This window comes from the organism of the source record quoted next, unplaced genomic scaffold (assembly GCF_019419815.1).
Source record: "Pyrus x bretschneideri cultivar Hongxiangsu unplaced genomic scaffold, Pyrus_bretschneideri_v1 Contig353, whole genome shotgun sequence".
In the NCBI taxonomy this organism is placed as follows: domain Eukaryota; kingdom Viridiplantae; phylum Streptophyta; class Magnoliopsida; order Rosales; family Rosaceae; genus Pyrus; species Pyrus x bretschneideri.
The window spans coordinates 9,548-22,462 of NW_025999672.1; the positions used below are offsets into that span (position 1 = coordinate 9,548).

General features: G+C 36.9%; 2 protein-coding genes across 4 annotated transcripts; both read left to right on the forward strand.

The window, feature by feature from the left end:
- The first annotated feature begins 848 nt into the window (after positions 1–848).
- On the forward strand, positions 849–4,016 carry LOC125468113. 3 transcript variants are annotated; one of them, XR_007261037.1, is made up of 6 exons: positions 849–1,427; positions 1,589–1,804; positions 1,914–2,039; positions 2,948–3,037; positions 3,150–3,212; positions 3,386–4,016. XR_007261037.1 is itself a non-coding variant. In XM_048591884.1 (3 exons), the coding sequence occupies exons 1-3, from the start codon at positions 1,300–1,302 to the stop codon at positions 1,981–1,983; spliced, it is 414 nt and encodes a 137-aa protein (XP_048447841.1). In that variant the 5' UTR covers positions 849–1,299; the 3' UTR covers positions 1,984–2,606. The 3 variants fall into 3 exon arrangements, 1 of the variants encoding a protein (XP_048447841.1); XR_007261038.1 differs by lacking the exon at positions 2,948–3,037; XM_048591884.1 differs by lacking the exons at positions 2,948–3,037; positions 3,150–3,212; positions 3,386–4,016 and having other exon boundaries at positions 1,914–2,606.
- A 3,902-nt stretch (positions 4,017–7,918) lies between these two features.
- On the forward strand, positions 7,919–9,387 carry LOC125480777 (auxin-responsive protein SAUR36-like). The gene has a single exon (XM_048591883.1). It carries the CDS (start codon positions 8,681–8,683, stop codon positions 9,194–9,196), a length of 516 nt encoding a protein of 171 aa, XP_048447840.1. The 5' UTR covers positions 7,919–8,680; the 3' UTR covers positions 9,197–9,387.
- Positions 9,388–12,915: the final 3,528 nt, after the last annotated feature.

Sequence of the window (12,915 nt, forward strand, 5' to 3'; positions counted from 1 at the left end):
GAATTTCATGGGTAAATGTTTTGTTTTTAAGTGCATACAAGCATGATTCCGCCTTTAATTGTTAATTGCATGCTATTGATGTTGCTTAAATGAACATGTTTTTCACAAATCTTCCTTCAGTCAGTACATGAAGATTTAAGGTCATTTCTTTAATTTATTCTCCATTTCTAAGTTTCCAAGATCGTAACTTTAGCAGCGTAATATTATGATTAATTTTATAAGTTTTATGTACAGAAATTGTACTTGCACGTAAGTCACGAAGAAATGGAAGAAAATGAAAAGGAAGATAAAAGATATTACTTGTACGTAGCCTAATTGGACAAATTATCTATATACTAAAGCTCAGCAGAAAACCACTGTTCATCCTTTGAGAGTGAGCACTGCTCACCAACAGTGAAAGGGTGGAACTGCCCTCAGTTTTTGTTTTGGTCCCCATACGGTTCACACTTTGCTACAATAAGAAGTCCATTTTGTCCTTTGCAGCCTTGCGTCTCTCATCACCATGTACTTCCCTCTATTGCTACATCCGAAACCTTTGAAAAAAAAAAGCCAAAAGAAAAAAAACCACCCACGAAAGAGATAATAAATGCGAAGACCCACATGTTGTTCATTCCCTTCCATTTGAGAAAAAGACAGGAAAACAGGGATGCCATTGCCATTGCAGTTGCGTGGTGGTAGTAACGAAGGCCCGTTCCTCGAAAAAGGATAATAAATGCGAAGTGGCAGAAAATTAAGATTAAAGTAATGGGCTATTGACAAAAAATTAAGATTAAAAAAAAAATGTTTGTAGCACCAAAAAGGATAAAAAAATGATATAGATATTGGTTAGAGAGAAAAAAAAATGATTAAAAAAATATGAAAAAATGGTTTGGTGTGTTTGGTTTTTGTTTTCTAATATTTTCTCTTTTAGCATACCAAGGAAATTGATGGGCAGCTTTGAGTGCACTGGACGAAACCCTCCACGTGTTGATTATCGCTATAAGTTTTGCTTTTCATTTGTTTTGGTTTTTTATTTGCCTTTCACTTCCATCCTTTTCGACGCTTTCTGCCGATGGAATGCCCTCCATGCGTTGATGATCGCTGCACGTTTTCTTTTCCATTTGTTGTTTCTTTCTTTGGCTTTCACTTCTCCGTTTGTCATTTCCATTTTCTATCTATTTTATGCTTTCTTTCTTTCATTTTCAGCTTTGGTTTTCTCTCGGCTCTCTGCATCGTGGAATTTTCTTGCAAATTGTTAACGGAGTTGGTTGTGTTGTTTGGAATTATAGGTACAAGTTTGTTTTGTTGTAAATTGGTTTCATGTTGAAATTTTGCTTTCTTTCTTATTTTGGTTGTTCATTTTGTAGTCTGGGGTTTTATATCTGCCTGTCTAACCCCTTTTTGTTTTCGGTTTTAGCAAATTCAGCTTTCTTGGGTTTTGTTGCTAGGTAATTAAGGGTGTAAGTTTGTTTTGTTCTTTGCTTCAGTCTTGATACAATCTTTTGGCATTTTTATATGTTTTGGAATTGTGATGATTAAGTTATGTTTTGAGATTTTTTATTTTTTTTAGTTGTCATTTTGAGGTTTAATTTTATAGTCTTGGGTTCAGGTTTTTACAACTTTATGCAAACCAAACTTACCCCCTCTCCACATCAGCCGCATCTGCTACCGCCATGATGCTCCAGCACCAGCTCATGCTGTCCAGATCAGGCACCACCGACTCCGACTTTGGTCCCATGCGATTGTCTTTGGGAAACAACGGCGACTTTGACCTCCCCAACAACAACGTCGGCGACGGCTCCTCCTTCAAATCCCCAATTAAGTGGTGAGTATCTCTCTCCATCTCTCTATGCATGGACTAACTGATGGTATAAATGTAAATTTACAATGGTGAACTAATGGAGTGGCATAAATGTAAATACATTATTTTACAGGGAGGCGATGGGGCTTCTCCTGTGCAATCCCTGCTCGATGGCTTCGGTGTATCACTGCCGGAGCTGCTAATTCTCAGTCTTCAAATTTTCACCACCCTCGGCATGCGGAAGACGTCTTTGTTAAAGGTGATAATTTTGGCTACTGGCTTTTGTGTGTTGTTATAGAGTTGAATTGAATTTATTTTTTCTTCTAAGAGTTAATGTTATGTATGATCTCTCTCTTGGTTATTTTGTTTTTTTTTTAATTTGGCTTATTGGTGTTATACCGTCTGCTTCGTTAGTAGGAAGGTGTGTGAAAAGGGCGTGTATATTTCGCCTGTGGATTTGGTCTTTTTATTGTTGGATTTTGTTGTTTTCAGATTTTATTTATTTATTTTAAATTTTTTTTGCAGATTTTGTTGTAACATGCTGTGTAGAGAGATTCAAAGAGTATTGCCATAACATGTTGAATTTAATCACCATATGTTGATATACTTTATAGGAATGAATGTTCCATTTCTATGCATTTGTTTAATACTGTTAAGTGTAAAGTGGCACAAAATTTGGCGATAATTATAGGGTGCATGAGTTATAATTGAATTTTGGCTTCCAAGTATAAGGATAAGTCATTTGTCCATTTAGTAATTGTTGTGATTCTAGCTATACCCCCACATTAAGCAAATTGGAAAAATAATGGATAAATTTCTTACATGATGTTATGTTTACAGTAACTATGTTCATTAGGAACAAGAATTTCGTCTTTTGTATTACAAATTGAACCCCTGTTGGATAGGTGAGGTGTAGGAGTTTAATTTGTATTTTTTATTTAGTGTATCTGATGACAATTCAGGTTTGATAAATTTTAGGTTATTCCAATATTACTTGAGCTTTTTTTTTTTTAATTGCTCATAAAAAATTGCATCCATTTTGAATAATTGAAATGGAAGCTGTGAGGCCAACTCCTCTGGATCAGTTTCAACTCATCTACTCTAATTTATACATTTTTGTGATTTCGGATTTGTACATGAATTGAAATTTAATTTTTCTGATTTCAGCTCTCATTGGGATCCTTACTCTCCATCATTAAAATCCTTTTTGTGTGATATTCTCCTCCAGGCACGGTTGCTAATACACAAACCGTCAAGGTATTTCATTCAATTATATATATTGTACATGTGTGTATTGCGTTATACATGTGTGAGTATAAATTTGTTTTTAGTAGGTTGATTTAATTAATGAGGTTTATTTTAATTTCAGGTTAATTTGGTTTTGTTAAACTAAAGACATTAGACGAGTGGAACCGGCTGTGTGTTTAAAGAGGTTGGTTTCTCAATATTTTCATTTATGTTCTTTTAGTTGTTTGAATTGACTTTGTATAATGTAAATCAAGCTTAACTTAATGGCTGTATTTCTATATTGTATTTGGTTTGTCTATTTTTTTTTTTTTTTTTTTTTTTTTTTTTTTTGCTGAAAAATGTAATTTGGTTTTGTAGATCAATGTTTTCCGGTAGGAAAATTACCTTGGAAATAAAATTTAAATACGAACAGTTAATTTAGGATTTTGAGTTCATCTTTTGTTTTAGTACATTTTGGTTCTAAGTGTGATATAGTGTGTTGTAATCTTTATTTAATTGTGATTTTGTATATTTTAAGTGGTGGTTTGGATTTTGAAGAGTGAGAAAACGGTCTGATGGGTTTTAGAGGAAAGGCGGATAATTTAACAGGAGTTTGGAAGCGGAAGAACGAATATGGAGGGTGTGGACTAAGGGGACTAAGGGGACTAAGAAGAATTAATATGGAAGTGCAAGAAGCAAAGTGGAAGGGATTGTAAACAGAGATTTCTGTGTTTGGGTATGTTTTTGTTTTGGATTGAAAACTCGCCAAGTGATTTAATTCGTTTGTTAAAAATTTTTCTTTTGGCACAACATAATACAGCTGCCCATATGTAGATATTGGAACTGCTTTTTTCTTGGTTATCGAATAAATTGTCTCTTATATGGCTACCTAATGTTTTCGTTTTCTTAATTGATGAAGGGGAGGTAGAAAATAGAAGTTTTTATTTATTTGTTAAGAAAATATAAGAGAAGCAATGTCAAGAACTTATTGTACATATTATTAAACTTAACAGAGTAATGTGTTTATTTCATTGTATAGATCTTATTTAATGTAATATTCTTTATATATATATATATATATATATATATATATATATATATTGTTTTTAACATTTGCTTTTGTCTATACATTTGATTCAAGTGTTATTTTGTGTTTTTAACAGTTTTAGCCATTCATGTTTCTATTTGGATCAGGACAATTTAATTGAAACAACCCTTGGTAGCAGTGTATCATCACGGTGCAATGTTGGTTAGACATCTGTTCATTTCACTAAATTCGAGTTTACGGTTTTTTCAAACATTTATATATACAATTTCTAATCCTGTAACAACGCACGGTTCAAATTTCTAGTAAAACCCTAATCATCGCATTAGTACGGTGTACGGTATTCAAATTGTAAGTGACTTCTCTTTCTCCAGAAGGTACGCATCTGTGATCTACCTCACCTGAAAATACGTAGCCAAAAATCATATTAAAATCAAAAAAGCCGTCGAGACATGCAGAGATTCCCTCCTTCAAAGGTTATGTAACGGACGCTGATTACGATTGAAAGGGACGGCCTACTAGTCGGCTATATTGGATTCTTCTTCCGACCCGGCCCACAACTACGCATTGAACGTCCTGATGAAGCCAAGTGGCAGAGTGGGGCCCACGCACATTGGAAGGGTTGAAATCGATATGCACGAGGTGGGCCCCGTGTGATTTGAATAATCATCAGACGGTCGGTTGGATACGGTAGAGTACACGGACTGACGGTACGGAAGCTGACTGCGGCAGCTTCGTGCTTTGTGCATCTGTTGCATCGTCGTACGTGCTTTGGCCTTCCAGGTTTCGTCGGACAAGTGGAACCGTGCGTTGATTGTCGTTTAACTCTAACGCATTTGACTAACTAAAGGAGGGACACAGTAAAATAGACTATAGAACAAAATCATATGGACAAAATCGCAAAAATAAAGATGGTTCTGAACCTATTATATAATTATTATTATTCAAATAGCACGGTAGTATCCCCTTGTCTTTCTATCTAAGGTTTTCAATTGATATATATATATATATATATATATATATATATATGTGTGTGTGTGGACATTCATCTATTTTATTAAAAAGAACTAACAACAAAACGTTATGCAATTGAAATTTTAAAAGAAATGATGAAGACACACCTCATTTAATTTTGCACACATATTTGTTCAATCATATCCGTAGTTGTGCTTTGATTTATCCTATGTAAATCACCGCCTTGAAAGTATTTTCCTTTTGTTATATTTCCCTTCATTCCTTGTGGAGTTAAGATGTGTAAGTCACAATAAGTTAATGATAAACTAACGGAAAAAAATAGATTGTGCATTTCATATGGCATTTTTCTTGAAATAATTGGTAATTAAGCATTTGTGACCGTTGAACTTGATACATGAATTTGCAAATTCAGATACTATAAAAGATCAATTGAAAATCTATAAACGCACTAGCAGAAATAACGTTTACTAACACAACATTGGGTTTCCTTCTTTTCCATTTTATGAGTATTTTATTCTCATGCAAGAACCAAACTACTTTATCCTCAAGCTCCAAAATTGCAAAAAACTATTTTTAGGGTTTAAGGGGAATGACTCACATCGACAAGGAACCAACTCCTTTTCTGTGTTGTTGTTGTAGGTGGTGCCGAACCGCGAGGTTAGGGTTAGTTATATTACCTAAAACAAGACATATCCGTTTCAAAGAATCCAAGAGGAAGGTTATGGGATTGTCATTTAGTATTAAAGTTTAGTGGGATTCCTCTTTACTTGTAAGTGAGAGGTCTTAAGTTCGATTTTTGCCAAAGATGAATTTGAACCACATTATTGTGAGGCTAAGTCTACCTCCTTCTCTTTAGTATAAGATAATATTGTTTGTTTAAACAAAAAAAATAGATATGAGGTTGATCTCACAAGTTATTGGTAGCTAGGTTAATTTATTGCTAGAAAATGAAAACACCTGATGGTTCATACGAGTAGGGCACCAGAATTATAAATTTAGATCGTGTAATGTAGGCTGTACCCGCAAGGTACTTTGAGTCTGACTTGGTCTTCTTCCGTCTTCTAGGAGTGTAACATTTTTTTTCCAAGGGGAACGTCTTGTCCACGATTCAGCAGCTTCTTGGAAACCAACGTGTTGAATTGGGAGCTCAGATTTTGACTTTCTGATCTAAACATTTCTACGTATGTACTGGGAACATGAGAGGTATACAACGTTTCAATATAAGTAGATATGACAACTAACGTACCAACTCATGCATACTTTAAGTACACTAAAAATCTCTTATTAATTTCAGGTGTATCTTCATTAATTGTCTCGTAACATTTAGTATTTTTAGCCATTTGATTTGATTCTACAACTATTAGATTTCCAATTTTCAATCTCAATCTTTCACTTTTCATATTTCTCAGTATTACGTACTATTAAGAAAAATTGATAAGAGTTTCTTTTTCCATTTTTTAGTCAATTGCTCTGATCTAAATTGAAAAGTATGGAATAGTAGGTTTAAGGGTCGTCTCTTTGATAAGTTGACGCATCCAACCGCCCAACACAAACCCTACACTTAAGGTTCAAGGGTTTTCCTCACGCGTTGGCTTAGTTGATGATCGACTATCGTTGGATATGAATGGATTCTCGTTCTACTTACACAGCTTGTTCAAACAATTAACACATCATAGTTTTATTTATTTATTTTGAGTAAAACGATATATTTTACATTAAAAGAAGGAGAGAGTTCGGCTAAGTCATACAATGAGCAACCTAATTTGGTATCGAATTCACCATCCACGAGATTCGAACCTAAGAGTTCTCACTTACAAGTGAAAAGGAATAACACTATACCATAGTACTGAGTGGCATCATTGTTTTATTAATTTCTGTTCTTGTAACACATATACTTGCAAGTGTTTTTTGTGTAGGTAAGTAATATCATGCGGATGTGTGATTTCATAAGCAATAACATATCTTTTCTTAAGTACCTGTTTAACAAGAAATAATACGTTTATTCCAAAGGTTACATTTGTAGACGACATTGTGGGATGGGTTGATAATTAAGACAATGCCATGTAATGTGGTTTAACAGTGTGATTAATGATTATTAGAGAGTAAACCTATGAGACTTTCACGTCCAAGCTTTCTCACACACGCAAATAAGGTCTACATTCTCAGACGCCAATTACATGGGTATATGTTGACCTTAAAACAAAAGGAGTTGACACAAGTATAAGTATTTGTATAGTATAGCTATATATATATATATATATACTTTTTAAGGATGCATACTTTTCAAGAATTAAGGGTAAAATATTGTGTAAAAATTGAGTATGTGACATGTGAGAAAGAAACTTCTTTCTAATAACAAATAATAAAGTAAAGCATCTCACTAGAATGGATAAATTACACATAACTTAGTTGAAACTTTCATCATAAACTCAGCAGAAGTCTTATTGAATTTAAACTAATATTTAACCGAAATATCGACGAAATCTATTGATTGTAACCAAAATTTAAGAGTTTTCCGATATAAGATGAAATCTCCCTTTTCTATATCTTTCTTTGATTTTTCTAATTTTTCCAATAGTTTCACAAAAATACCGACCATATCTAAGAAATTTCAAACATCATAAAACACATACTCTCTTTGAATGATTTCTCTCATTCATCTTGTATAAAATTCGTAGTTCTATTAAATTAGCTGACCAAAATATGTTAACAACGAAGAAAAGGAGGAACTACTTATTCGAATTAATTTGGGGGAGTCTCTTGATAATTAATCTAATTAAGACTGATAACAAACTTAAACCATAATTAGGACTAATAACAAACTTAAACCATAAGAGTAAGATGGGCAAAGCCATGTGATGCAAACTACAATGATCATTTCCAATTCCAACTTTTTTCAAGGAAATTCAAGTCCTTCCCTGCTTGCACTTTCCTTCCCCGCTTGCACTTGCTCTCCTCCTTCCCTTCGTACAGATTTGAATTCGTAATATTCTCCTCATTTGAGTCATTTTCCGAATCATATTTTATATATATATATATATATATATATATATATATATATATATATATATCACTCTCTTCTCCTCCCAAACAATCTTTATCTCAATCCTCACCCAGCACCAGCACACCAAAACCAGAACTCAAAACACACACCCAGCACACCAAAACCAGAACTCAAACACACCCACCAAACCCTCATAGATCATCACCAAGAGATCAAATTCAGCTCAATTTTGTTCACTTTGAAAGAATAGTAGCTGGTGATCGAGTCCTTGTGTATAATTCTGCTTGCCTTATCGTTTTTTATCTTGTGTCCTCTCTTTGTTCAACATAATCATATTTTTTTTTGCTTCAAAAACACAATTTCAGCTGCATCTCAAGCCCAAATAGTACAAATTAAGCATTTAGGTATTTTATATTTTAATGAAATACCCTAAAAGCTTGTGTAGTTGAACTGCGAAAGCCAGACCATGTCTAATATCCCCACCTTTCTCTCTGAAATCTGCTTAACCCTCTCTCGTCTCGCCATGTCCGAGGCCGACCCATGGCCATTTTCTTGAAGCAAATCACTCTCTAGCGACAACCCAATTCACTTCTCAACACGAATTTCAAAACCCAAAGCACAGATTTTCCTCTTTTTTCCCCCAGAAACGATGGCAAAATTCAGAGGATTCAAGCTCGGAAAGCGCCTTTGCCCGGTCATCCGGTGGTTCTTTGTCCGTACGACCCGACACGAATATACCCGGCTCAACCCGGGTTCTTCCTCCTCAGCTTGCAGCTACAAACCCATGTCGAAGCTGCTCACGTGGGGCCGGAAGCTATCCGCCGGCGCCAAATCTCTGTGCTGCAGCAAATCCGGGTCGGGTTACAAGCAGTTGGGTCAAAACCCAGTTGAGAAAAACAAGCCTGTTACGGTTCCGAAGGGACATCTGGCTGTATACGTGGGCCAAAAAGACGGCGACTTTCAGAGAGTTTTGGTGCCCGTCATTTACTTTAACCATCCCCTGTTCGGGCAGCTTCTGAGAGAGGCTGAGGAGGAGTACGGTTATCAGCACGACGGCGGAATCACCATACCCTGCCCGATGTCGGACTTTGAGAGAGTCAAGACCCGGATCGCCGCCCGGTCGGGTCAACGGAGGCTGACGTGGAAGCGCAGCGCCACGCTTTAGGCGGATAAGTGAATAGCGATGATATGACGATAATATTCCACGATGGATAATGATGTTTGCTAAATTTTTGTCGATCTTTACTTTTTAGGGGTGTTTTACTTCTTTTTTTCACTTTTTATTACTTTTTGAAGCTTTCTTTTTGTACTTTTTCTTATATGTATATATTTACGAAAAGAGTATAATATATGTGTGGATGCAAATTTATTCTTTCTTATTCTTGAACGAAAATGCACTTGTAAAAACAATTAACATTTTAGGTCAAGGCCAATAGCCTTACTCGCCCACGATGAATGGGGAAGGGCTTTGGCTGAAAAACCTCCAATGCTAAAGTTAAAATTTTGAAGGGAAAATGTTTAAAGAATTTAGAGAATTTTGCAAAAAACTTGGCCTTGGGTTTTGGAGAAAATGAGGTGGTATTTATAGGGGTGTGGTCGCTCCCTTTGGAGAGGTGGGAACCAGTCACCCTTGGTATTTTTTGGTGTTAATAACCATCAATTAGCTAATTAATGAATTAATTGAGTAATAAATCAATTAATTAGCTAATTAATATAATTTGAAAGAAATAATTTGGGAGTTACCTTGTGGGGAAGATTTGATAAGGGTTGATTAAATAGGTTTTGAACAAATACCTATTTTGATCACTTTTGACCTTGATTGAGGAATGATTGTCTGCTGCTTGCGCGTAGAAATCCCGGTGTGCCTCAAGGGTAATCTTATCTTTTTTTGCCCAAAAATCCACGTGTCGCATCCATATTTTTCTTGATTATTTTTGGCACCACAAATGCCCCCACACCTATTGGGCTGATCACAGGAAAGGGCAGCAGGTGTAGAGACGTTCTTATTTTAGGAAACATAGGATTGTTTCCTATTTGATGTTGATTCCCTCTTTAATTGGAAATTAGATCCTTCTAGGAAAAGGAAATAAATTTCTCCCAAAGCTTAATTAAGTCCACCTTAAGTGGGTTATTAAATCAACTTTGGAGAGATATTTATTTTCCCTACAAGAGAGAGAAAGCTTAGAGGATATTTGTTCCCCCTCCTCTAATAATCTTCTACATCTTGCCCATGCAAAGGATCGTCTTTCGTTACTTGCTTCGTCTTCACGCCGCTTCAAGGTAAGCAAAATTTAATTTTTCCTTGTCCTCTTAATTTTTTGGGAGCCTCGAGGCTTGAAATTTGGCTTGACGGGGTCGATGATGTGTGAAAAAAGCTTGGAGAAGCCACGACATTGTTGGCGTGTGTGGTGAAATGCGCATGGTGGTGGCTCGGCTCGGCTTAGGCCGAGGGTTGGTACGGTTGGCACAGGCCAGGAAGTTGGGCTAGATGAGTGAGTCTCGGTCCACGGGGAGAAGTGGAGTGCCAACCTTCCTCCAGCGAAATTGGGCTATGAGGCTTGTGGAGGTGAGAGAGGATAAACCAGGCTGTAGGGCCAAGCGTGGCTACTAGGCTCCTGCGGCTTGGGGTGAGAGCTGCTTCACCGTTTTTTTTTTTTTTTTTTTTTTGGTGGCTAGGCTCGTGCCTATGGGAGAAATGAGAGAGGCCGAGAGCTTTATTGGGCCCCAAGGCTGAGAGTTGCTTTTTTTTTTCTTAGGCAGCCATTTAACGAATTTTATTCACATTTTTGTAGAATTTGTTTGAGCATGTCTTCCTTAAGCCACAAGAATGATGATGGGATGCTGCCACTGTATCGTCAAGGCGGGTCTTTGAGCAAGGTTGGCTACTTCAAGGCTGCTCACTTCAAAATTAGCTCTAATGACTTGTTTAGAGACTTTCTTGAGGCGTACAGACATGCTATTCCATCAGGAGTGCGTGTGAAGCATGTCAAGGATGGTAGCAGCCGTGAGCCATATGGTAGGGCTCAGAGGGCCATCAAGTTCCAGCCCTACTACTTTGTGTTAGGATTTACTTTTCCCGTGCCTCGCTTCTTCCAGGAAGTACTTTGCTCTATGAAGTGTGCCTCCGCTCTATGCTCTCCGAATGCAGTCCGTGTGATGGTGGGATTCCTTAATCTAAGCCAATTTTTTGACTTAGATCTAACCGTCAATGAATTTTGGTACTTCTTTGACATAGGCCACATCGAAGGAGTTGGGCAGTTGCGCAATTTTCATATCTAGTAAGTAGGCTGCTTAACCTCTCGGCTACTTTGTATTTATGCTAAGCTGCTCTCTAAATTTCTGATTGTCTCCCGCTGCTTTTGTAGATTCTGAGTTTGGCTCAACTCCTAAGACTTCTTCGAACATGAAGAAAGTGCATGTCGTTCTAGGTATCCCTTCCGAGTACCATGAGTGGCCTTGGCTACTTAGTCTTCTTCGTAGGGAGAAAGGTGGGCTGCCCCCAAGAGAGGAGATAAAGTAGATCAAGGCAGAGGCATTTGCTCGTCTGATTGCCGTCGTGGAGCCCGTTGTAAATGAAGGTGGGAAAAAGAGACCTTCCTCACCTACTCAAGAAATGCCAACTGAGAAAAAGCCGAAGACTTTTTCCGCTGCTTGCGAGGGTTTGCCAGCTTCCTCCAAGCTTATGATTGACTTGACTTTTCCCAAGGGTGAGAAAGATGAGGTTGCTAGATCTGTGCCAGTGATGCCTATCGTTCCAAAGATGGCTAGTTCGGTTGCTGATAGGATTGCTCAGCGTAGAAGTTCCTCTATGCCTTCAATGCTGAAATTTGTGCCAAAACGCTCGTTTGGGACTAAGTCTGGTTCACCTTTGGAAATGCTTGTTACTATAAAGAGTGATAAGGTGCCTCTGCTTGCTAAAGTGGTGCCAAAACCCGTTCCTTATGCTATTAAGACCAACTTGTCTGCTGAGTAGAAGGAAATTACTTGTACGGGCAACTATGATAAATAAACCAAGTTTGTTTCTGGGGAAGCTGTTGAGATTTGTGCGCTTTTGAGACCAAATCTGCTTGAGGACATGGATGTATGTGCCAAATTTGTCGATGGGGTCAAAGGGGTTGTTGGCCCAAGTTCCTTTGCGAAGCATTCGACTGAGTATAGGAGGATTGCTTTGATAGCCATGATGCAGAAAACGACGATTCTAGCAGCCAAGTCTATGTTCCTTGATCAAGAGGATACCAAAGCTGCCAAGGAGGTGGCAAGAACTGTGGCAGTTGATGCTTATTCCTCGGCCGAGAAAGTCAAAAAGTTAAAATCTGAGCTTGCTGCTTTGAAGGGGTCTAATATCTATGCCCCCAATTCTCTGCAGCTTAAGACTGTTCGCCAAGAGATTATGGATTTGAAGACTAGACTTAACGTGATCCAAGTAAAGCATGAAAGTGCAGAAAAGGAGATCGAGTGTTACATACCTTAGATTCAAAGACCTTGACGTGATCCAACTAAAATTAGCCCTCTTTCTCGAAATGCAATCTTGACTAGTCTCTTTTGCATAAATATTTTTAATGTCAATAATATATTAATATTGTGTCTAGAGTATATTATTATTGTATCAATAATGAGGATATTTTCATGAAAGGCTAGGTGGAGATTATATTTTGAAAAATGAGCTATTTTAGATTGGTGGGTTTTTAAAAGGGCTGCTAAGCCCAATTTCCCCCTTTTTTTTTTGTTTTTATTTTATTTATTTTTTATATTCTTTATTTTCCTCTAGTGGGTTGCCTTTTGTGGTTGGAAATGGTTATGAAATGAAAACCGTGATTATTTTGGGGTTTTTGATGTGGAATGCAACAAATGTTGATAAAAAGTGATTAGGATGGCAAGACTTTG

What these genes read in the sequence shown, in the direction of transcription:
- LOC125468113 (XM_048591884.1), top strand. Translation starts at nt 1,300, where the DNA reads ATGTTGAAATTTTGCTTTCTTTCTTATTTTGGTTGTTCATTTTGTAGT. An exon ending in TTCTTGGGTTTTGTTGCTAG is followed by an intron (nt 1,428 to 1,588) that starts GTAATTAAGGGT and finishes TCTTGGGTTCAG; the next exon opens with GTTTTTACAACTTTATGCAA. An exon ending in TTCAAATCCCCAATTAAGTG is followed by an intron (nt 1,805 to 1,913) that starts GTGAGTATCTCT and finishes ATTATTTTACAG; the next exon opens with GGAGGCGATGGGGCTTCTCC.
- LOC125480777 (XM_048591883.1), top strand. Translation starts at nt 8,681, where the DNA reads ATGGCAAAATTCAGAGGATTCAAGCTCGGAAAGCGCCTTTGCCCGGTC.